This window comes from Labrus mixtus, chromosome 6 (assembly GCF_963584025.1).
Source record: "Labrus mixtus chromosome 6, fLabMix1.1, whole genome shotgun sequence".
Lineage (NCBI taxonomy): Eukaryota > Metazoa > Chordata > Actinopteri > Labriformes > Labridae > Labrus > Labrus mixtus.
Genome location: NC_083617.1, coordinates 25,253,433 through 25,276,190, shown reverse-complemented (window position 1 = coordinate 25,276,190; position 22,758 = coordinate 25,253,433). Strand labels below are relative to the sequence as shown.

At 43.5% G+C, this 22,758-nt stretch overlaps 2 protein-coding genes across 2 annotated transcripts; both read right to left on the bottom strand.

Moving 5' to 3' along the window:
• Positions 1–4,069: 4,069 nt before the first annotated feature.
• stpg4 (sperm-tail PG-rich repeat containing 4) lies at positions 4,070–12,648 on the bottom strand. The gene is made up of 7 exons (XM_061040987.1): positions 12,405–12,648; positions 12,187–12,243; positions 10,148–10,402; positions 9,898–9,962; positions 9,571–9,616; positions 5,300–5,404; positions 4,070–4,487 (listed from the first exon to the last, which is right to left on the bottom strand). The coding sequence occupies exons 1-7, from the start codon at positions 12,432–12,434 to the stop codon at positions 4,380–4,382; spliced, it is 666 nt and encodes a 221-aa protein (XP_060896970.1). The 5' UTR covers positions 12,435–12,648; the 3' UTR covers positions 4,070–4,379.
• A 3,804-nt stretch (positions 12,649–16,452) lies between these two features.
• calm2a (calmodulin 2a (phosphorylase kinase, delta)) lies at positions 16,453–21,464 on the bottom strand. The gene is made up of 6 exons (XM_061040681.1): positions 21,320–21,464; positions 19,640–19,670; positions 18,248–18,391; positions 18,042–18,148; positions 17,825–17,960; positions 16,453–17,725 (listed from the first exon to the last, which is right to left on the bottom strand). The coding sequence occupies exons 1-6, from the start codon at positions 21,320–21,322 to the stop codon at positions 17,697–17,699; spliced, it is 450 nt and encodes a 149-aa protein (XP_060896664.1). The 5' UTR covers positions 21,323–21,464; the 3' UTR covers positions 16,453–17,696.
• Between the last annotated feature and the right edge of the window lie 1,294 nt (positions 21,465–22,758).

Genomic DNA, 22,758 nt, shown 5'->3' with positions numbered 1-22,758 from the left:
CATTACTTTCAAAAAAGGAATTATTGTGTTTCTATTGCAAAGTTTTAAGATCTAAATTTTCATTGTTGTTGTTTTTTTTAGAGAGAGAGAAAGAGAGAGAGAATGACATGCAGGAAAGGAACCACCACAGGTCGGACTAGAACCCGGGCTGTCTGCTTAGAGGACTATATCCTCCGTACATGAGGCGCGACCCCACTGCTAGGTTATCAGCGCCCCAGATGTGAGGACAGGAACTATCCCCCGAATGACGTGATGGTGTGTGCTTGTCTTTGTGCATTAATGTATCTCTAACTTCATCTTCCACCTATAATCATGACATTCTAAGAAGAGGAGAAGTGAGGCTTGACTGTTGTTGTATCTTACAGAATCTGTGTGTGTGTGTGTGTGTGTGTTTGCAGGTTTGTGCATCAGTTTGCAAGAGTGTTTTTAAAGAGCAAAGGATCACAAGTGCATGTGTGCGTGTGCATTCATGTCATTGTGTAGCTGTGTGTGTCTGTGAGGGGGAAATCTGATTGACAGGGAGAGAGCGGCTGCGTGGCCGTGCCTGTGGTCGAGGCCAGCTGTGGGTGTTAAGGCGTCAGTATGAGGCATATGTCAGAGATCAGCGGTGGACTGCAGAGATCGCTGAGACGAGGAGAGAGCGAGGGGCGCGCTGGGGGTCGACAGAGGCAGAGATTACCAGGGGCTTGGTGCCCTGACCACAGGCGCAATGGCTGCTCACCACACACACACACATTAAAGCAGCAGATACACACACACTCACACAACCGGCCCTCCATGTAAAGCTGCGTGTTAATAAGATTGTCTTCCTCTCCTTTGTCTCAGGAATAATGAGTGGGGGAATAAGAGCCCGGCTCTTGAACCTCTTGAACCTCTTAAGTGTCGGCAACTGAAGGAAAACAGAGCGCGGGGATTAAGGAGATGTGCCGAGATCACATTCTGTGCAGCCCGTCTGACTGTCACAACAAACAAAACACTTCACTGGTGAACACAGATGTGCACACAATCACAGGATCTAAACTTTGTCACATTTCAACGTCTGAAAGAGACCGTCCGACATCCTTCCAAAAGAAAGATCTGTCCTCTCCAGCTCTGGACGTGCTGCTGTGTATTGCCAAACTACATCAGTGGATTTTAAGCACTTGAAGGAATGATCTTCCTCTGGAGTTAATGTTCACTCTGACACAACAGAACAGCATCAGAGAGTAAAAGTGGAATTCATTAGAACTAAAAAAGAGAGTCCTGAAAAACACTCAAAAAACCTCATCATCTGTTTGAGAACTTACTAAACAGAGTCTTATTATTTGTTGTTCATATCAGTTGTTGATCAGTACGGCCTTTGTACAATCCGGTGGAGAGCAGGCGCCTCTTTCACAGAGGCATCAGTCCTCATCACACTGGTTGCAGAATATACTTACAATCATGAAGCTGTCGTACGTCATCCTCCACTCTCTCCCCACATTTCCTGTCTCTCTCTGTACCAGCTGCAGCTTTATGGGTGGGCCTTGTAGGCCCCTCCCACTTGTGCAACTGACCCATAGACCATATAAACATACACCTTTCAGTGATGTCACCTATTGGTTTCTGAAGGTCTATCCATGGTGGTCATCATGTTGGAAATGCTGAATGAATCAAACTTTTGGTCAACCTAATGACAAAGAGGTGGAGAGGGGGCGGGGCTTAAACCTAACAAGCAACTCAATTGGACCAACCCATCACTCAGTTCAGCAATAAGTCCAAAAAAATAAACCTAAAAATATGAAATAAGTTAAAGGAGCAGATGAAATGATAAAGTGAACTTACTATATGATCAGACATTAAGGAAACATGCTATGTTGAAGTGCTGGCTTCTCTGACAACAATGCAGCAGTCAGTGTGTCCTCCTTCTAACTTTAGATTCTGCTCCTGAATGCTCTGGATTTGTTTGGACCAGAGAAGGTAGGCGGTTTTAAGACACCCCCACACAGTGGTTTTGGACACCCCTCGGTTTGCCAGATATGAGAGCAATATTGGAGATGTTTTTGAAAAATGGAGAGAGGTTAGAACGCAGAAAGGTTTACAGACCGATGCAGAGCTGGATAAACACTGAAGCTTCAGTGTCCACCACATGGTGACCTGAGAGAGCATCCACTCTAGAGAGGAGGGGGCGGGGGGAGACAGCTCTCTGCAATGTTTTGATTTTGGACTGAAGTACCCATTTCAAACACTAGGGGTCAGAGTTACATACTGCTCCTTTAAAAGTAATGTGAATGATTTTTTTTCGATTCGGCAGCAGTATTATTTTCCATTTCTGGCTTTATAAAAACTCACAAAGTTAATGTAACGGCGCTTCTTGGATGATGTTGATTATCCTCAGTTGTCTTGCCGTTAACTATCACACTAAACATACTTAATTAAAGATATATCTTCGGGTGTGGGTAAGTAAAAGCACGGGGACAACTTCTGCTGTGCGTCTCATAGTTTTAATGTCCGTCCGTAACAGAGCATGACATATCCAGACTGAACAACAACAACAGCGACACCTTACTTGTCTTAAAGCAATATCACTCCTCCAACCGTAACCATGGGTAACCTTAAAGGCACAGTGCATCATATCAAACAGATACTCTTGTAAAGTACAAATTGTAAATATAAATGAAATTAGCATTAAATCAAATAATGTATATTATCTCAACCTGAGAAAAGTAAAGATCTATAAAATAAAACTTCACAAAAATAAATCTCATCTCCATCTTACATTAATATAGTCGGTTTCCATAATCGCTGTGCGTATTTTTATGCTTGGATCTGATGACAGGATCTGTGTCTGAAGATTGGATGAATATAACTCTCCACTCCCTCAACAACTGTCTGTGCAACGACATTCAGCCGCTCCCCTACACGAGTGTCTAAATCTATGAATATGAAGCTACATGCACGCACTCAGGGAAACCTTCTGAATAAATACATGATTCAAAACAAAAGAAGAAGAACACATGTGCTATGTTTTTATTCATGCATGCACTCTGTAATGTGCACCATTATTATGTGACCTGTATCGCTGCTGTTCTCTGTGACCCGGCATTCTTGCCCGTGTGTTTGTTTCGTCGACAGAGCGAGTACGTGGAGTAGGTAGCGATAAGAATAGCTGTTTTATTGTGCGCGGCTGCCTCGGCTCTCTAATGCTGAATGTGTTATCTGAGGGAGCAGCATGCCACAGTAAGCTATGTGCATGTGACGCATGGCTGAGCAGAATTCCTCCTCCTGAGAGCATCGAAGGCCGGAGATAGGAGGGAGGCAGAGGGAGAGATGGAGGGGGGGGCAGTACCAGGAACATGTCGTTAAGTGGAATGAGGTACTCTTCGTTGCTGATAAGATCATCTTGCTCCCCTGGCCGGCGTCGCTAAAACGATTAGAGCAAAACAAATGTTGCTGATTATGTTGTTGGCAGAGCACAGATCCCCTCCAGACACGTCGATAAACTGAGACCAAGTTAGGGTTGTTATGATACCACAATGTTTAACTTAGTTATGTTTCATGTAAGACTCAAACAATATCAATAACTGTGTTGATACCATGGCAACAAAAACAGAGTTAAAGGCAATCAATATTTGATCTTTTCTTCTTTTTTTTTAACACAGTGGACTCGACTCCTGGCCTGTGACCTCGAGGTTCATGTCATCCCCCAATCTTTTTTAAGTTATCAAAAAAGGCAGGTTACCTCTTGCACGCTGTCTACATTGCACAAATGTGTTATACAACGTAAACTCCTCTGCCTGATTGTAAGGGACTTTAACTTTATCACCAAAGGGACTTTAAAAATGTCTTTAAGTTCTGACCTGTGATTTTAAATGGATTGTTGCAAAGAGGTTTTGTTTGTCAACAGGCAAGGCAGGCAACAGCTTGGGGCCCCAGCCCAGTAGAGGGGGCCCCTAAGGGCTGACAAACTTTAAAACCAAAGCAGTGGTACAAAATGTGCAAATGACAGTAGGAGACCTCCCTAAGGGGGCCCCATCTGACAGCACTTGATCTTGATGCTCTGTAGCGATGTGAAAACCAAAGTTTGTCATTAAAAGTCAACAAAGGAAAATGAAGAGGAATTATTCGTTTATAGGAGGGGTAAAAAGAGGGAGAGGAGTAAGCGTCTAAGCAGGAACTGGCAGACATGATGGTGATGAACGCTGGGTGGAGGGCGCCCCATTCGATTTTTGACTACGGCCCCAACAGACTCGGAAATTTCCACAACAATTAGTCAAAGTATATAAATAAAAAAGTAATTAATAAAAACCTGGAATGCATATTTCTCTTCCACATTTTACCTTTAATCGAATACGGCTCATGTTACATAGTGGTGAGGATGAGGAGCTGGAAACAAGGCATTGTGGGAAATGAAGTCCACACTAGAGGTTGCGGAAGAAGAGGCTGAATGACGGATCTGAGGTGGCGTCTTTGCTCAGACGGTCGCCCAACTTCCAGCTGGGCTCGTAGGCGCCCGGTCCAGGAGTGTTCTGTTGAACACTTCAGATTAGTTTCAGGTCTGCGTCCAGTAACAGCTTTTTATGTTCAAGCAACGCTTCTCATCTCTGCTTACTGCTTGGTTACAAAAGTTGGCTCAAATCACTTCTGCATTCCTCCACAGTGACCGTAAGGTATTCTTCATATTCGTTTAATTCAATGAAATTTTGCTCGAAAAACATGAAAACAACAGAAAGGAATCGTGTCCTGGCATCAGCAGCTCTACAAATTGAACCCTTGAATGTGCGAGTCAGATTAATTTCTCCTTTGCCATTGTTGTTGATAAAGTCGACAGTAGAAGTCCCGCCCCTTCCTGGTTGTGCATCAGCCATGTGTTTTATCAAAGACACACCGCCAACTATTGTCCTGGCATGTATACTATAGTGTTTTTAATTGTTTTCCGCGGATCTGTGTGCACGGTGGTTGTGTATCGTCTGAACATGGACGCCTTTTAAAAATGAAAAAGAATAACGATTCTGTTTTCAGAGTATTCATTTCTTGTAAACGTGGCCTTAATCTTTACTTCTTTCTTCATTTGAAGCATTATTTACCAGATCCTGTTTTGTAAAACTGTGACCTTTAAATGGGGACATAATAATCAAAACGTTATTCAGTCGATAGTAAAATCGACCACAGAGACACTAAGCTGCCGTCATCGAGATCCAGGTTATCAAACAGAAACTGAAACTTCACAGTCTTGAGTTTCTTGAGTTAATGACAGACACAAGCTGCACTTAGTGTTTGAAAACCTGTTAGTATCTACAGCATAGAGGAGATGAAGCTAACGGTGAAGTGCTGAACTCACTGAGTGCTCAAAGTGGAGCCGAGGTAATCTGGATCTGAAGCAGGACGTGACGCCTCTCGAGGGTCTGGACTGTGGATCATACTGACACGGAGCCGGACCCTCCTTCTGTGAAACACAGAGACAAAACATATTACTTACTGATGGATTGAATTTCTACGCCGGAGGATTAGGAACAAGTTAAAGAAAAGAAAAATCTAAAATTTTGAAATTAAACTTGTAGATTTCTGAGATTAAAGTTGTTATTTTAGTCTATAGCAGAAAAGCAGCCTCCTATAGGTTTTCAAAAACGTGGAGCATCTTGTTATACTTTAGTAAAGGTTTCACTTAGAAGGAAATAGACTACTTCCTTGTGTAGTCGGTAAAACCCAGTTAGTCCAAGAGAAGTTTTCACTTCAACCTGTTTATCTGTAACAGGACACAAACTGGCTCTGCACATGAGACACTATAACAAGGCAGACACTTAACAACATAACAGAAACAAATATCCAATAGTTGTGTCGGGGATTTTCTTATGCAGATATGAAACTACACATGCTTTTGGCACATCATCGTCTTCACTTTGTCAGAAAAATATCAGGACCCTGAAAAGATACTGCAAGAAACTGAAGAAAGACCCACACTGACTGGGAGGAAAAGACTAGTAGAGTTCTACTTTCATCATCGTACATTTATGATTTTATTCTTGTAAATTTACAAGTTTAATCTCGAAATTTTAGATATTTTTTTCTTTAAGATGGCCCTAATACTCGGGGCGCTGGTGGCGCAGTGGTTAGTGCGCGCGCCCCATGTATGGAGGGTGTAATCCTCCAAGCGGGCGGTCCAGGCTCGCATCCCACCTGTGGCTCCTTTCCCGCATGTCATTCCCCACTCTCTCTCTCCCTGATTTCCAACTCTATCCACTGTCCTATCTCTCCATTAAAGACACAAAAAGCCCCCCCCCCCCCCCAAAAAAAAAAAAAGATGAACCTGATACTCTGTTGTAAATATCTGACTTAGCCTCATCGTATTGTATTTAAAGGCTAGCAGTTATCGTTGGTGTGAGCACGTCTCTTTTTCTCCCTCCATTTGCTTTTTACCTTCACGATCTTCATTAAAACTGTCCGTTAATGAAACTGTGTTGTTGCTGGAGATCGAACCCCTGACCTTCTGTTTGAGAGATGACTAACTCTCCCACTGAGCCACAGACGCACAAGTTATAACGTTAAAGATTCAAGTTGTAGATTTTGAGGACCTTTTTGATTTAATGTCTTAATTTTGGTTCGTTGTGTTTTTTTTTTTTGGACTATGTGATCCTTATTTAGGGGTTAAACACTTTCTCTCCTCCTGTTTCGTTGCCTTTCACTTCTCCTTTCCTCTTACCCAATAACACACATACTGGTCACCACCAGCGGCGTGCCGGGCAGAAATAGCATCGCCCCCCCTCCACCCTCCTCATCCTCAGACATAAAACTGTCCCTCTGTCCCTGAACGCAGCACCAGTCTTTTATTTTCAGCTGCTCTCTGATTCTGACATTAAGGTTTCCTCTCTCAGCTCCTCAGACAGTTTCTAACATTGCACGCCATTTGATCCGTGTCACTTGATCCTCCGCCATCAGCCCGCGAGCTCGCTGATGCTAATAGAGGTGCTAATGCAGGTGTGTTTTAAAGGAGCTGGTGGACAGCAGTGAAACGTGTGTGTATGTGTGTGTGAAGCAGCTGGCCTATTTTCCTCCTGTTCTCCTGAAGGTAACTTTCACTCACTGAAAACTCCTGTGAGGGAGAGTGTAGCTCTTTATACACAGAGATTCCTCAATATCTCGAAGCTCCGCCTTTATTCTGCCTTTGACACTGAACCAAACAGCGCCTTTATATTGGTGGCACACTGTGTGATTTGACTCTGCGGTTATGGCGTTGTGGAGGCCAAAAAAGTGTCACATGTTAACAAAACAACATCGTTCTGTCACGCATACAACACCATTTTGCTTCTGGTGCTAACTCCAACGTTGGCGTAATATTCGACTGACTGTACTGCTACAAGAAAGGACCCGTGTCCACCTAGCGTTTTTTTCTCAGCGCCAGCTTCTTGTTCCAGTTGTTTTAAATGAGTAGAGATCGTTCGTAGCAGAAAGCAGCCGCCTGGATGAAAAGTGCAGCGCCCAGTGCTCTGCCGTTTTTGTGTGGCCACTCCATGTGCTCAAGTTGAAAATCTTTCAACTTTTCAGAAAGGCGCTGTTGACATCACGGGCGCTCTTTCCAAAATGTATTTTAGCCTGCTACAGATCGTATCTTGTACTCACATCCTCTTTGCTTCGTGTCTGATCGGGTAAAAAACGATCTCAAATCTAAAACATGCAATAAAAAGTAACAGAGCAGCGGCCGTTTTAAACAAACTGTTGTCATAGAGACAGGACAGACGTGCAGCACTTTTCTTCTCAGAGCACGAACACTTCATGCAGACACTCCTGAGTGTACAGCCAGTGCTTTTCTGCCCGGAAAAAAAAACGCCAGGTGGACACGAGGCCTTAGGCAGGCAAATGCGCGCTTGCAAAGGGAGCGGCAAGTAGACAGGCTGGAGCAGTTTAAATAAGGCGGCACAAGTACTATTTGGCCAATAGGATGCTTTGAAGCAAATCAGCTGATGAGGCCTGTGTGAGATCAGCTGTTACCGAAGCTCTGGCATGATAGGAGAGCGTGACTCTCCAGAACTAACACTGCGCTCAATTTAAACTTTGCAGAAAGATTGTCGCCGTTGACTTGGAACGATCTTGGCTGTGTTTCCAATAAGAGACACTCAGAGGGCAAAGGTCATCTCTGAAGACCCTAAGCACCTTCTGCATGCATAGTTAAGACTTCTGCCGACAGGGAGGAGGTTCACTCATGTTAGGAGGGTCAAGTCGAACAGATATCTGAGGTCGTTTGTCCCATCAGAAGTTGGGTTTCTTAATAAGCTTTAGGCCCTGTTGTCAGGACACTTATACTATTGACTGTTGGTCTTTGTGTCCCTTATCTCACTCACATCCAGCATGCTGTTTGTGCTGTTTTTAGGATGTGTATTGCCATTGTTGCAAACCAAATTGCTCCTTGGACACAATAAAGATTTTCCAATCCTATCCAAGTTGTTGAGATATTTCACAGAATATCAGAAAACTTGGAGCTGCTGGAGCTGCAAGTGGAAACGTCAGGAAGAGGGTCATCCTCTGGGGACTCTTCAAAAAGCTATTGTGACTATTGTATTCACTTTTAATCTCAAAGGATCACCAAAGTCAGTGGGACTCATCGTCAGTGCACCATGAAAGTCTGCACAGAGTTTCACTGTAATCCGTCCAGCAGTTGTCGAGATATCTCCATGTGGACAGACGAGCTTTGAGCCGAGCTGCTGGTGAGGCAGCAGGTGTTTGAACAGCCAGTCTTCATGCCGTATTTAAAAGCTGAATCGCTTGTGTGCTGAGAGAGGAAGACGTGTATTCATATGGAAATGTGCGGGGATTATGACTTTAATTCGCTTGAATCTCAGGGGAGGATTTGTTCCTTCAGTGCAGCACGTGCAGACGATTTAGCAAAAAAGCACAACATGTAAGTCTGGGACACACAGTGGCCTGGGGACGGAGAAATTAAGTCAAATCAGAAAAAAAAGAAATGTTCCCAAACATCCAAATATCACTGGAGGATTTTCTTTGTATGAGAAGAAATCTGTGTCATTTTTATTTTTTTCTGGGAGCGTCTGAGGACGGACCAGGAGCTGCCACTGTAAACCATTAAGTCTCCTCATTTATGATCTGCTAATGTCCCGTCAGGCCAGCTGTCTGAACGAGCTGAGCTTCCAGTTAACTTCGCTGCGGGATTTGTTGGCTGCTTAACCTTTGACAATAGTGACACCACTAACAGCAGAAAACTGCTCCCAACTCTGCAGTAATAACACCCTCGGGATTTCTTAGCGCCTTTCCTTCTCTGTCAACACTCAGCAGCTGCCAGGACGGCTCAAATATCCATCAGCTACCCGCACGGACACAGGGCGAAGGCTGCGACACTCTGCAACATGAACCACAGCTGCCTGGTCAGCCAGCACGGGGCCATAACGGGCCCCTCAGATGATACCATCAGACACCCTGTGGGATCAGTTTTCTCTGAGCCTTGTGGTTGTCATAACTAGCTCCTGCACAGGACATACAGGAACACATTAGGGCACGGCTTGTAACCAAAACCCATTGAAAGTGCATTGTAATGAAGCCTTTATGTGGGCAATGGAAACACTGAATGGTCCTAATAACTAGTCTTGGTGACTGGATACTTACAGGTGGAAAGCTGATCCGCTGCACAGTCGAGCGAAACATCACATGCCTGCGAGAAGAGGAGAGAAAAGAAAGAGGGGGGGGGGGGGGTTGACTGGAAGAGTTCAAGGAGAGAAAAATAAATCAGGCCGAGCATGATCAGAGAAGAGACAACGAGAGAGGAGGATGCTGATTGCTGCTCCTCCATCTTTGAGCTGAGAGGAGACGAGGGAGGGACGGAGATGAGGAGGGAGGGAGGGAGGGAGGGTTCAGCGATGAAGAGATGATTCACAGTTTGTCTGCTCGGCTGTGATGGGAGAGTTAAAGAGAGGCTGTTTGTCGAGCTCTTACTTGCAGGGAGTCTTCTCCACCGTTTTCTCAGTCACATTGTAGTCGCAGGGTGAAGTGTTTATATGCTGGCACAGGGGAGACAGACAAAGAAGAGTTCAGATTTAAATGTCAGTGTCACCATGAGCCGCCTTTTTATGTGTGTGTGGTGTGTTACATAGCAAACATCTTTGTCCACCAAGAAGACACTGTCAGCAAATAGATATATTTCCCAGAACATTCCCTTCAACATGGTCAGATGTCTGAACCCTACCTTGTCCCTGATTCCCAGTGTGACGATGTCCGGCCGCGGGCAGTTCTTGAAAGAGTACGATGCCCGGTTTGTCAGAACTTCCTGGATGGAGTCGATGTAGTCGTACGCTCCTGGCAGAAGCAGATCCCCCTTACGCACACCCAGAGTTTGAGCTTTCCTCCCCACGCTTTTAAAGCCGTACGTCTTCCTCACCGGGTTCAGCTCAGCTTCTTCCAGGAAGTCACGGATGTGATAGAGGCCTGGGTTGGGAGTGTCCTGGGAGAATTTGAGAGGGGTGAAGTTTGGCGACTTGTGGCATGGTGCAATGGATGTATCTGTAAATCTTTGATAAAGTTATTTGTTTTGCGCCCCGGTCGCCGGCTTTCAGACACTTGGAACTTTGAACTTTAGACGCAGGCTGCAGTTTTTTTTGCAAGAAATGTGTACAGCTTTACGGCACTAGTTCACACAGCAGACTTCAGCTAACAAGCAGCCAGTTAGCCCGTCTCTGTACTGTTTGATAGAAGAAGGAAGAGAGGAAGAGGACGGAGACGGATGAAGCTAACAAGAGAAAGAGAGAGAGTGAGCGAGCAAGAAGCCGTACTCGAGGAAATATTGGACAGGATGTTACATACAGGTCAGAGCTCCGCCAAACAGTAAGGTGCAAGGCCTACACTAAGCTGGCTATGTGTTTTTTTACTCAGGGACCTTTTGTTGGGCGCCAAAACCTGCCAACTGAATCCCTTTATAACGTTGCTTAAAGCTAACAGCGCTCTGAGTACCTTTGTGAGGTCATAACGGTGTAAAATCAGTGCACAACCCACATGATAACATTTAAGTTCCTGCTCGAATTTTGGATTTTTCAGCCACCATCTTGGTATAGGTTGGTCCGATATTGAGCAGACTTGAGTGCTTAATTAACCCTTTTGTTGCTAGCATGTTCGTACTGAACATTAAAGAGCAAATTCAACCAAAGCAACACAAACACAAACAGAGGTGAACTGTTTTAAGTAGTTAAAATATGAAATACACATTTTAAAATATTTATTCTGGTGCTAGTGTTGCACTCCATGACCATAACCAAGACCAAGACATACCCAAGACCAGAGTGCCCCGAGATTAAGACAATACCAAGACATTTAAGGATCAAGACCAAGACCGTAAATATCAGTGAATAATCATCATCTTGTGTCCCTAACTTGGACTGTAACACCAGAAAGGTCGCGGACGTAACTGGAGGACAAAAATCAAACTAGGAATGAATTGAAGTTATTTGTTCTTTTAGAAAGAGGTGTTTTCCTTCTAATCTCAGTAATGATTTAAAAAAAGAAGCCAATCAGTGGTGATCTTGACCGGTCCTGATTTGATATCCGAAGTCTGCCCAGTCTGAGAGACAAGACCGAGTGAAAATGCTTTTGATTCTGTGACGAGTTCTCCTTCAAAAAGTGGTCACGAGACCAAGACCGATTTCGAGTCCAACAGCACAACCACATGCTTTTATTAGTTATGATACATTTTCATATGACAACTTTTAACTTGAGGCCTCTCTATCTTTGGGCAGGAGCAGCATGGGAGCCAAATCTCTCCGTCAAAGCTTTTGCCTCTTGACTCAAAATAGTCGACTGTCTCATATGAATTCAAAGCTTCGCTTGCTGTTCACATACAAAGACGTATTGTTCTGCCACCTGGTCCACTGTCAGCTCTCTCTCTCTATATATATATATATATTTATATCCATTCATAGAAAGACGACGGCTGCTGCTTAACAATGAAGCGTGAGAGCTGGGATCACATTAAGATAACCTGATAATTAATTAGGTCTGTGCATTATTACCCAGCATGCACTGTGAGGCACTGAGGGGCTTGATTCAGTGTAGTGTGAGTGTTTGAAGCTATTTCTGGCAGATAGAAATAATGAGAGAGCTCGATGTAAGAAAATCCATTAACGGGAAATCTTCTGAACACATGCTCGTCGTGTCGTCTTTTAATCGTTCTGAAAAGTGTGTGTTGTTGTTCTGCAGAGTTTACACACCGGAGTCATCCTGCAGCGTGACACCTACTTTCAGTGTTCCTAGCCACCAGCTCCCACGGACACACCGCTCCACCTTGTCATCGGCCTGCAGATAAGAAGCACACACACACACACACACACACACTGCTGTGATGACATTGCTGTGCCAACGATGTGTTGATGCATCTCCTCGTGTCTCGTCCTCATTAAGCACACATACACACACACACACACACACACAGTTACTCAGGCTTTGAGAAGCCTTACCTTATCTGTTCTATTACCGCCCCTGGACATGTCAGTGCCTCTACAGATGGCTCTGTTTTTCCATGTGGCCGCAGCCGGCTCTCTCCTTCACTATCTGCTTGGCTGGAGATCCGGTGACACCTGACCACCATTAAAACTGTGACTGTTACTATAGCAGCGACTCCACTATCGATCAATTTTTCAACAAGCCGGCCTGGTGGAGGGCTAAATTTAGACTCCCCGACCAGTTTGAATGAGACTGAGACACAATGGTAAGCCAGCACCGAGGAACACTGTGTACATGGTGCCGCTACTTACTTAATCCTCATCATCATGCACCAGCGTGTGACATTTGAAGGGCTACTATGATTATTATTTGAAGGTACAGATCAAAGTTAGCATTGAAATGCTAATTACAAGCCAATACGTCCATGTCTGATTCTTCTAAATATCTGGAAGGTGCAGGGTGGGTGATATAGGGACTCCCTGAGATTCAAAAAATAATGAAACTTAGAAGTTTGAAGGCATTTATCAATAAACCTGCATCTTACTGTTACATATTGAGGTGTGTAAATTACTATTAGGTTCAAAAGGATGAAAATGTTTATAGTGCAATGTGTTTCAAAGTAGGGTTCCCGAACCTCTGAGGGGTCCCTAGGGTTCAGGGGTGTGTCCAGAGGGGTGGCCAGGGGTGGCATGGGCCCCCCTAGAAATCTGATTGGCCAGCCCAGGTGCCCCCCCCAAGAATCTTAAAAATGCTAAACTGTGGCTATTTGCCATTCAGAGGTGGGACTTATGTTAAACCCAACGACTAGGTTTTTTTTGCAGAAGGCTGCTGGGAGCATACTTTCTTTTGTTTGCACTTCAAACTGTAAATACAAACATTGCACATCTATTTCATAAGACAGGGCCATAGGAAAGTAATGCACTCTGTTTAACTTGCAGTGAACTAACAGGCAATATGTTGGTAGTGCCTGCCAATCTTTTCAATTTAAAGATGACACAACATCTTAGCCAATCAGCATCGAGCAGCAACTCTGATATCGGTGACATCCATCAGAGACTTGTGGTACCATTAAAAAATAGCTACCTACCTTCTCTTAAAATGGAAAAGCACACCAGGCCATTTCTTAGGATTACTGAAACAGTTTATGACAGAAGAAAAAATGAAATAAATCAGCAAATACATTATTAATTGTTTATTAAAGGCAGGGTTGGTAATTTTCCAAAACTAGCATGATTTTGAAAGTAGCATTCCCTCAGTGCTCCGTCTGCACCCACCCCCTCCCCTCTGTGCTCCCTCAAAAGCCACGCCCCCTCACTTACATGCTCCAGAAGTGGACCTCAGCTCATCTCTTGCATTGTGTAGAAACTACGTCGTCTCATGTCTCATTCAGCGGTAAGTAAACTCAGTATAAAATCGCTGACGCGCTGAGTGTGAGCTAGAGCATGCAAGAGGTAGAGAACGAGCAGGGAGACAGGGAGGCGTCTGATTGGTTCATCTGACTGGTACCTCGTGGCAGACATTGGTCGAAGTTTTTACAGGCTTACAACTGATACAGGTGACGGATTTTCTTTGTTCTTTTTTCAGAGAACATGATTAATTTCTGTCAGGACCTAAAGACAATATCAACTAAAATCTTAAAAAGTGGATCTGGAGGAAATGACCAACCCTGCCTTTAATAAACTCTAATGAGACATACAGTATGTTAAAATGTATTAGTTGAATTTTTTGTTACATTTCCTACCCTGTTCCTTCCAAGTTTCCGTGACCCCAGTAGCGCCCCCTCGCGACCCCTCAGGGGGTCAGGACCCCCACTTTGAAAAACACTGCACTAGAAGTTATAGTTTTTGTCTCTGACCGGCTCAGATTGTTATTCTTAGCAACTCTACAGAGAGGTTCTGTACTGAGATAGACCTTTTAGTTTGAGAGGAAACATCTCCACAGTGAGTTTGACCTTTCGCCCTCAGGTCGTCGTTGTAGAGCTCCTGTGAGGAAGACTTAAAGACTCCAGGTCTCATTTGTACCCAGTGCAATTAATATATTAAATAACAATTAGCCCTGTAGTTGCTCTTCTTGGACTTGAACTGCACAGTTGCACACCTCCACTTTGCACTTTAAAGAGGACATATTATCCCCCTTTTCCCCCTTTTCAAACAGTCCCCCTGTGGTCTAAATGAAACATCTGTGCTGTGCTTTGGTCAAAATATAACATGAATCAAGCACCAGAGGAGGTTTGTGACCCTGTATAAACCAGCTCTCTCAGAACGCTCCGTTTTGGTGTGTTTGTCTCTTTAAATGCAATGAGCCCCCCCTGAGTTTTCCCCGTAGACATCACTCCTTCACTAGCGAGGATAAAAAATGGCAGACCTGTGCAAAAGTTTTGTTCTAGTCTGGGGGTGGAGTCCATGGGTGGAGATATCAGGAGAGGGGAGGGTATTTTTTTCCCCCGAATCCCACTGTGGCATCACAAGGAGAGCAAATTTGAAACAGAGCATTTTTCCCTGGATGGGTTTATTTCACATTTTGTGGGTCAGTAGACACTCAGGTTACCCAAATATGGGTATAAGTGGATTTTTTATAATATGTCCAATTTAATAACTTGGCAGGAATTCCCATCTTGGTGTGAGCTATTGACTGATTTTATTGCGATGTTTTATATTTATGGTGTGTTGATTGATTTTTTAACTTTGATATTATGGTGATGTTGTCCTAGTGTTTCTTGTCCTCTGTGTGCTCACATTTCCCCTTGTGGGGCAAAAAAAAAATCTGAATCTGAAACATTTGGTTTAATAACACTTTTATAAAAAACAGACTCCAGCACAGTAACTGTACAACACTTCATTACACAAAACAGGTGTTTTTCGAGGCAGCAGGAGATCAGGGACTCCTGTGTTCTTAAAAGCATAATGAGTGTTTTTGTGGAGTCTGGTGCCTTTGAGGAGAGTGATGAAACAGCTGTTTCTTCTTTTTTTAAACCCATCTCCCTCCTTAACAAAAATGGTCTCTCTCTCTCTCTGTGTCATGTTGTCAGACTCTGAGAATAACAAAAACAAGAACTTTGAGTGGACACTGATAACCCTAATCCAAATCAAGGACTACATTGCAGTCATCACAGCCTGTCACACCTCCACAGGCTGAATAAATCTACAAGGTGCATTTTAAAAAGAAACTGTGTAAAAGCAGAATGAAGCAGCTTGTGAGGTTTGTTTGCATGCAGAGTATGCATTTCTTCATGAAATGTGAAAGTTTTTTTTATACATATCATAAGTGTGAAGTTTCTTACTTCATGTGGCACACACACAAAACCACTCTCTTTTTATGTTCATGTACAGCAAAACTAACGACCATCACCTGAAGTGAGAATCTCACAGTGGGAGCGAAAGCACAACTTTCAACCTGGTTGCTAGGCAACAGAACACATGGTACGAATAGGGAAAGAACTCATGTTTACATTGCTTGTTAAGGAAGTGTCATATGACCTGGGATGAGGAATCACACCGTACTCTACATCGCTCTTTACCTTTACAGTCTGCTTCTTTTTTTAAATTTTTTTTTAGACATGTTCTGTGCCATTAACAGCTTTTTTAAATAACTGTGATTGCACTTCCCACTGTGAGAGTTTTTCCGAGCCTGGCGATAATTAGTTTTGTCGACATGTGAGCCACTTGTGTCATCAGTTCACACCTGAAACTGTTGCGGGTTGTGTTGTTCCCTTCTTGGTGCAGCTCTTAAAGAGTTGAACTTGTTCCTGTGCAGACTCTGAGGGAGATGATCTGCTTATTTTAAAGTAACTTTGCATCACAGTCCTTTATGTTTTAACTTAAGTGCACTTTGCCTGTGCTCTAAAAGGTTTAAATGTTCATCCACAGGGAGCTCTGAATGACATGCATGACTGGACAGGCGAAAAACAACCCTCACTACTGAACACAAAGTCAGAACCCATCACAGCTTTAAAAAAAAAAAAAAAAATCAATTTAGGGATTTGCCCCCTAAATTGGCTCCACAAACTGGTCTCACAGGGCAGTGTTTCAAAGCAGCCGACATTAAAACCACACAGGAGCCAAATCAGAGGTCCACAATAGAGCTTTATTTTTGTCATTCATCAAAATAACAAACTTAGTATCTCTGCAAGCTACTGTAACAAACTCAATAATCAGAAATTAACAAAAAAACAGAACAGGTACACCTCTATTTACACCATGTTTCTGATGTACGCTCAATCTCCTGCACCGCATCAACGCCAAATAAGACATGAGGCAGCTTCTAAATGGTGCCATCAGCAGCAGACAACACGCGGCCCGTGCAGTCAGTGGGGGGAGCTGGACAGAACAAGGCTAATTAAAGTCGAGGACCATCGTGTGCACTTTAAAATAGAAGCCTTTGATCCCACTCGGTGCTTTTATTTCAATGACAATACAGATTCGATCTGAGCTTATCTGAACATTAAGAGGCATTGGCTGATGCTCCTCAGTGCTTTGGGGAAATAACAGGGGACACTTTATTTCAAATGGTAAACATTTCATGTGTATTCTAAGCAACAAGAAAAAGAAGAGAGAAAAAAAAGATCCTATCAAAAATGGAGCATCCTGTCCTCAATACAAAAATGGGAATTATTACAGGGCATACAAACTCAAGGATCCATTAGAACTGAGAAAACAAGACAATTTTCAAATCCGGGTAGATTGTAAATTTTATTGGAAAACAAAAATATACAACTTGGAATGGATTATTTGAGGCATGACCAGTGGTCATTAAAAAAAAGAAAAAAGAGAAAAGAAAGAAAAGTAAAAGTGAGTAAAACATTAAAAAGCATGGTAAGATTAGTCGTTTTCTGATATAGAACAGCAGATACAAAAAGAGTTTGTACGAGTACCTAGGAGATACACCCGTGTCATTTTTTTGCAGTAGTGCAATGCTGAGAGATTTCCATATATACTTTGTCCATAGTCCATGCAGAGTTTAAACTCCTCTACATTGTTTCCATGCCAACAGTGTTGCCAAGTGACAACCAGCTGACAGGTTTCCAATGTCGCCATGCGTGGAGGGGCCCCGAGCACACAAGACGGGAAGATTCGAAGTTCTCCGGCTCCCAGGGGCCTCCGCAGGCTTCTGGTTGTATGACCGTTCTGTCACTCCAAAACACCATGACAGCAAAAGAAAGGGACATGGGGACAAGAGCCTATGCAGTTTACATGCAGTTCCTTTGGACAGCAGAGGGGGCGGGACGAAGGGGGCTATTAAGATTTTACAGATAAATTACACAAAGAAAAAAAGGCAAATTATTTATATACGAAATCTGTACAAGGCCTTCACTTCGCCGTCATCATTTGTACGAATTCTGCAGGGAAGAGAGGGGAGAAAAAAAAAAAATGGAGGACTTAGTGTCTGATGAACGAGGCAGGGGGGATTCAAATCAGAAAATACAAAAAGTACAAACCTTCATAGTTGACCTGTCCGTCTCCGTCAATGTCTGCTTCTCTGATCATCTCGTCCACCTCCTCGTCAGTCAACTTCTCCCCCAGGTTTGTCATCACATGGCGCAGCTCAGCAGCACTGATGTATCCATTACCATCCTGAACAGCAATCAGCAATCAGTTAGTAACTGCAGTACGAGTGTGTTTGTGCATGAATGTGTGTGTAGACAGAGAGTGTACCTTGTCAAAGACGCGGAATGCTTCTCTGATCTCCTCCTCGCTGTCTGTGTCCTTCATCTTCCGGGCCATCATGGTCAGAAACTCTGGGAAGTCTATCGTTCCATTACCTGGAGACAGCAGACAGACAACAAGGGATTACCATCCAGTGCATCCACAGTGTGTATGTATGAATGAGAGTGTGTGTAGCTGCCAGACTGAGCTCTCACCATCAGCATCCACCTCATTGATCATGTCCTGCAGCTCGGCCTCTGTGGGGTTCTGGCCCAGAGAGCGCATGACTGTGCCCAGCTCTTTGGTGGTGATGGTACCGTCTCCATCTTTGTCAAAGAGCGAGAACGCCTCCTTGAACTCTGCAGAAAGAGGTGGAGGTGCTTGATTAGGGAAGCAGGCAAGTTACAAATGTATGCAAATGAACAATGGCAGAACAGTATGACGATGCTTTATAACCAACACTGCAGAGGCCAAAATCTCTGAAGAATATCCATTAAATCATCATGTTGATGCCATCAGCCCACCATACATAGCCCACATTTACACAACATAAGCCCTGAATTAGCCCATGACATTTAAGGGATTACATCACTCATGTTTCAGGTATAAACTAGCTCCAGCAGGCTGACCAAACACTTCTGTTTTCACTTCCAACTGGAGTCGTTTGTGGCTAAACAAGGACAGCGAGCACGAGCAGCCAGAATGACAGCCTGTGTGGGTCGGTGGAGCCGTGAGGGATGAGGATGATGACACGCTCATCAAGTGTGATGAGGCCAATGGGCAATGTGGAGTGGCATGCAGCAGCTTGTCAGCATCATAAAAAACACAACCTGCCCCACCATTTGCAGGGTCAAACACACAGGGCAACACCCTCTTTGTAAAGCCTGTGTTCTGCATGCACTGAAGGGGGGGGGTTGAGCCTTTCCAAACCAGCATCGACGCTGTCACTTATTGTGCACAACATGTAGCATACAGTCCTATTAAAAAGAAAAACTACATGCCAGCAGAAACTCTAGTGAGGGTTCCCCTTTAAAAGCTGACTCCGTGTAATGTAAACTTCAATCAGCATATTGTGAAAGCTGAGACACGAGCTCAAGATATTTAAGCTAACCACTACAACTGTACCTCATTTCAGACAACATACATGTTACAGAATGCAACCGTCAGCATATACTGGCAGTATCGCCTCCAGAGACACTCCTTCTGCATTCTTCACATTACAACATGAACATCTCATCTCAGATACCATCTCACTGGGCATGACTTGAACTGCAATTGTTCTGTAAGAATTGAATCTAATAAGAACACACCCAGTGCAAAGGACACTTCATGCACAGTATGGAAAAGGTGACTGCTAACATCAGAACACACCACCCTCCAAGATTACATCATTTATTACACGGAAACCGAGGAAATGCAAAGTCTTTCATGAGGGAGTTCTTCTGCACTGCAGAGCCAGCCAGCAACAGCCGTTTCATTCATTCCTCTTTTATGACCAGTAGGCCGCCCTGTGGAATGCCTTAAAAGGCAAAAGTGTAAATCCACTGCAAGGATCCATAACGCAGACGGCTCTGCGAGACATGCGGAAGGAAGGAGAGACTTCTTACCGGCAATTTGCTCCTCTGTAAGTTGATCAGCCTTAAAAAGAAAAAAGGGAGCAATTAATAGCAAATAATCAGAATTAGCTCTTTTCCCTTTACACAAATACAATATCCTTCAGAATTATGACGGGCCTCAGTGTCAGGGCCCCCATTTTAATAAGAAAGATGCAAACACATCTTTACACTTCAGCGGTGAGATTCCTGACCTTATAAGTAATCAAGTCATGTTGAGAACCGCCTCTTTCTGACCCCTTACATGTCATCTTTCAGTACATCATCTAATTCAGACATTTCAACTATGTTACCCATGATAGGTACACGTTCACATAGTACTAAAAAAACTTCAGTTTGAAAAATATGACATTGGTAGATTGATAATTTAAGTATCCAGTCATATTGATTATTAATAAGTGGGTTATAAATATCAAAGTAGGCACACAATTTTAACAAGGTTCAGATAAAAAGACAAACTTTCCTAAATTAAATGATGTATGAAATCAACCAATATTGCTGCTCCATTAGAAAATTACATTTGTTGCTTGGCCCTAATTTAAACACCAAACCAGATGTTCTTGTATCATGTAAAACATGTGATCCAGATGTTTTACTGTACAACCATTTGTGTCCACTTTGCATTTATCAGACATAAAAAGAGTACACCTTGGACTCATTTTATTATTGATTGATGTAAAGATTCATAATCTTTGCATACAGTTTTGTTGAGCACACAAATATTTTCAATAAAGTTTGGAGATGAAAAGATGACGCCAACTGTGCCATACACAATGAATGGATTTATAACCTGGCACTTGTGCTAACATCGTACACGTCCCCCCCTCCCTCCCCCTTTAAAATGCAAGCCGTCTATGGACATTTTGCATTCATAACCTAAGGTTTTTAGGCTCCAAATCGTCCTTTAACCTTTTTTGGCTGTATTTAACTCACTTTATAACTCCCTGGCCCTGATTGAGAAAGAGAAAAAGTATGTTTGATCAACACCCGGAAGTACACTAAATTGTGCGTTTATAATTGTTTTTCATGTGTATTTTGACCGATCTAAAATTATTTGACATGTTCTACTTCATTAACTCCTTTATGCATGGCTCAAAGTTTACATTTGTTGATCAGCTTTCTGTAATGTTGTCTGTTTAACTTTAGGTCTAAATTGTGCATTGCTAAATAATGTTAGGGGGGGTGGCATACAATTTGGCGGTAAGCGTTAGCTTGCATGCGCTAAAGTTAGCTAGCTACCGGTCTCGATGGGTAGCAATATTCGACATAACACTGGCTCTGTCGAACAACCCTTTGACAGAACTATAACATTCATACAGAATCCGTCGGTTTACACGTAGTCCTAATCTTATTTAGAGGGACGGATCCACAATTCACCGCACCCAACATTAACGTAACGATAAAACCCACCGTGTAGGTAAGTAATGTAACGCTGTGTAAAACTGCACTACTTGAACGCAGGTGCTGTTGTATTTATCCACACCAGCGTTAGCTCAGTGGAACAAGCTAGCATTACCTAGCAACCAGAGATCTGTAGTTAGAGTCGGACACACTGCGGTAGTTCACGTTAGAGCGCGCGGATTCAGATACGCCTGTTCTGCGTACATTATTAAATAACACAGTAAGGTGAACTTATCCTGAACTAAAAAGGAAATTGAGTGAGTTTTTTCTTACCATTTGGATGAAGATGTGGTGGCTGTTTCACGGCAAAATCCGTATCAAATAAAAGCCAAAGTGACGCCTCAGTCCACTAACACTCAATGAACACACTGACACAGAGGCAACTGGACTCGCCTTTAACGGCTATCCTAAACTCCTCCCCTTTCCAGTATCCCTCCGCCAGCTTCCCTCTCCTCACTCACTCAATTTATATTTAAAGCGCTTTTGGAGCGGCGTATTTCAACAAAAATAATCAATCAACAACTGATGTACCCATATACGGCTACTAGGAAGGCTTCATCATTAATATTAAAGATTATTGTCCGTATCGCTGTCGGTCTACATAACGGCGTATGAATACTTTCTGCTACTCTGTGATGGGGCACAAGACGTAGCTGAAAGAAATCGCGCTCTCTGATTGGTGTGTTTGTACCTGCAATGCGTCACTCCCATGGTCTGCGCTGCCGCTGCATCTTCTCCATAGACATCCCAGTCAGAGCCACAGGCACAGCAGACAAGCTTGTTGCATAGTGTGTGTATATACACAGGCATTATCTTAAGGGGTAGTTTTGATGAGTAATTAGCTATCAGGAGCAGAGTTAGCTTCTTATAACTGGGGGTATAACTGACTCAGTTGTGTTCACAGGATCTAGACTGTTTCCTGTTGCTGCAGTTTGTTTCATTTCTGATGCTATTACACATCACATGCAAGCTGTAGTCTTATTTCTTTTCTGTTAAAATGTGACCACAGACTGAGGTAGAGTTCAGTGTGACTCTTGAGTTAAGTTCCTCCTGTCTGCTCTGCAAGACTTCATCACTTTTGTGCATAATGAGATGCAGTGTCAGGGCTGAAGAAGTGTTTGTGTGCAGCAGTTTGTAATAGATGTGTGATATGTGACGGGGCCTGCAGCAGGCGTTGCCGTTAGCTCACTGTGGATTCACAGGTCTAATTGTGCTGCTGCTGTGGATGGGAGTATCTGATAGCCTTATTGCTTATGCCTGACTGCTCCCCTGTCTCCCAGTGACCACCTGTCTCTGGCCTGCTCCCACGGGAGATGCAGAGGAGGAGGAGGGTGGACAGGGATGTGCGAAGAGAAGGATTTGAATAACCACTCAGAGAGAATGTACCAGAATCTCCATGTCCCAAAACAGCCCCCCTTCCTCCCATTTCCACTGCCTCTCTTCTTATTATTAGCCACGGATGTCACACTATAAGTGGAGAGCAGAGGATTGTGTAAAGCTCAATATTCCACACGTAAGATGTAAGAAACGAGGATCCAAAGTGGTTCCCACTTCCATCTGCACTGTTTGCAGAGGTGATGCTGCCTGGGCCATGTGATCTACTGAGCTGCTTTAGAATGAGCCAGGCTTTTTCTCAACCATACCTAATCTGGAGCACATTGGATTCTTTTCATTTAAAGCTGTTTTTCTGCTTCAGGGTTTTTGTCACCGTG

Excerpts from the sequence above, each read along its gene's own strand:
- stpg4 (XM_061040987.1), bottom strand. The coding sequence starts at position 12,434 with ATGTCCAGGGGCGGTAATAGAACAGATAAG. Across the intron at positions 9,617-9,897 it reads GTGGAGAAGACTCCCTGCAA|GCATGTGATGTTTCGCTCGA; the intron begins GTAAGAGCTCGA and ends CTCTTCTCGCAG. Across the intron at positions 4,488-5,299 it reads GGCTCCACTTTGAGCACTCA|AACACTCCTGGACCGGGCGC; the intron begins GTGAGTTCAGCA and ends AGTGTTCAACAG.
- calm2a (XM_061040681.1), bottom strand. Across the intron at positions 18,392-19,639 it reads TACAGAGGAGCAAATTGCCG|AGTTCAAGGAGGCGTTCTCG; the intron begins GTAAGAAGTCTC and ends CTCTTTCTGCAG. Across the intron at positions 17,961-18,041 it reads CATTCCGCGTCTTTGACAAG|GATGGTAATGGATACATCAG; the intron begins GTACACTCTCTG and ends ATTGCTGTTCAG.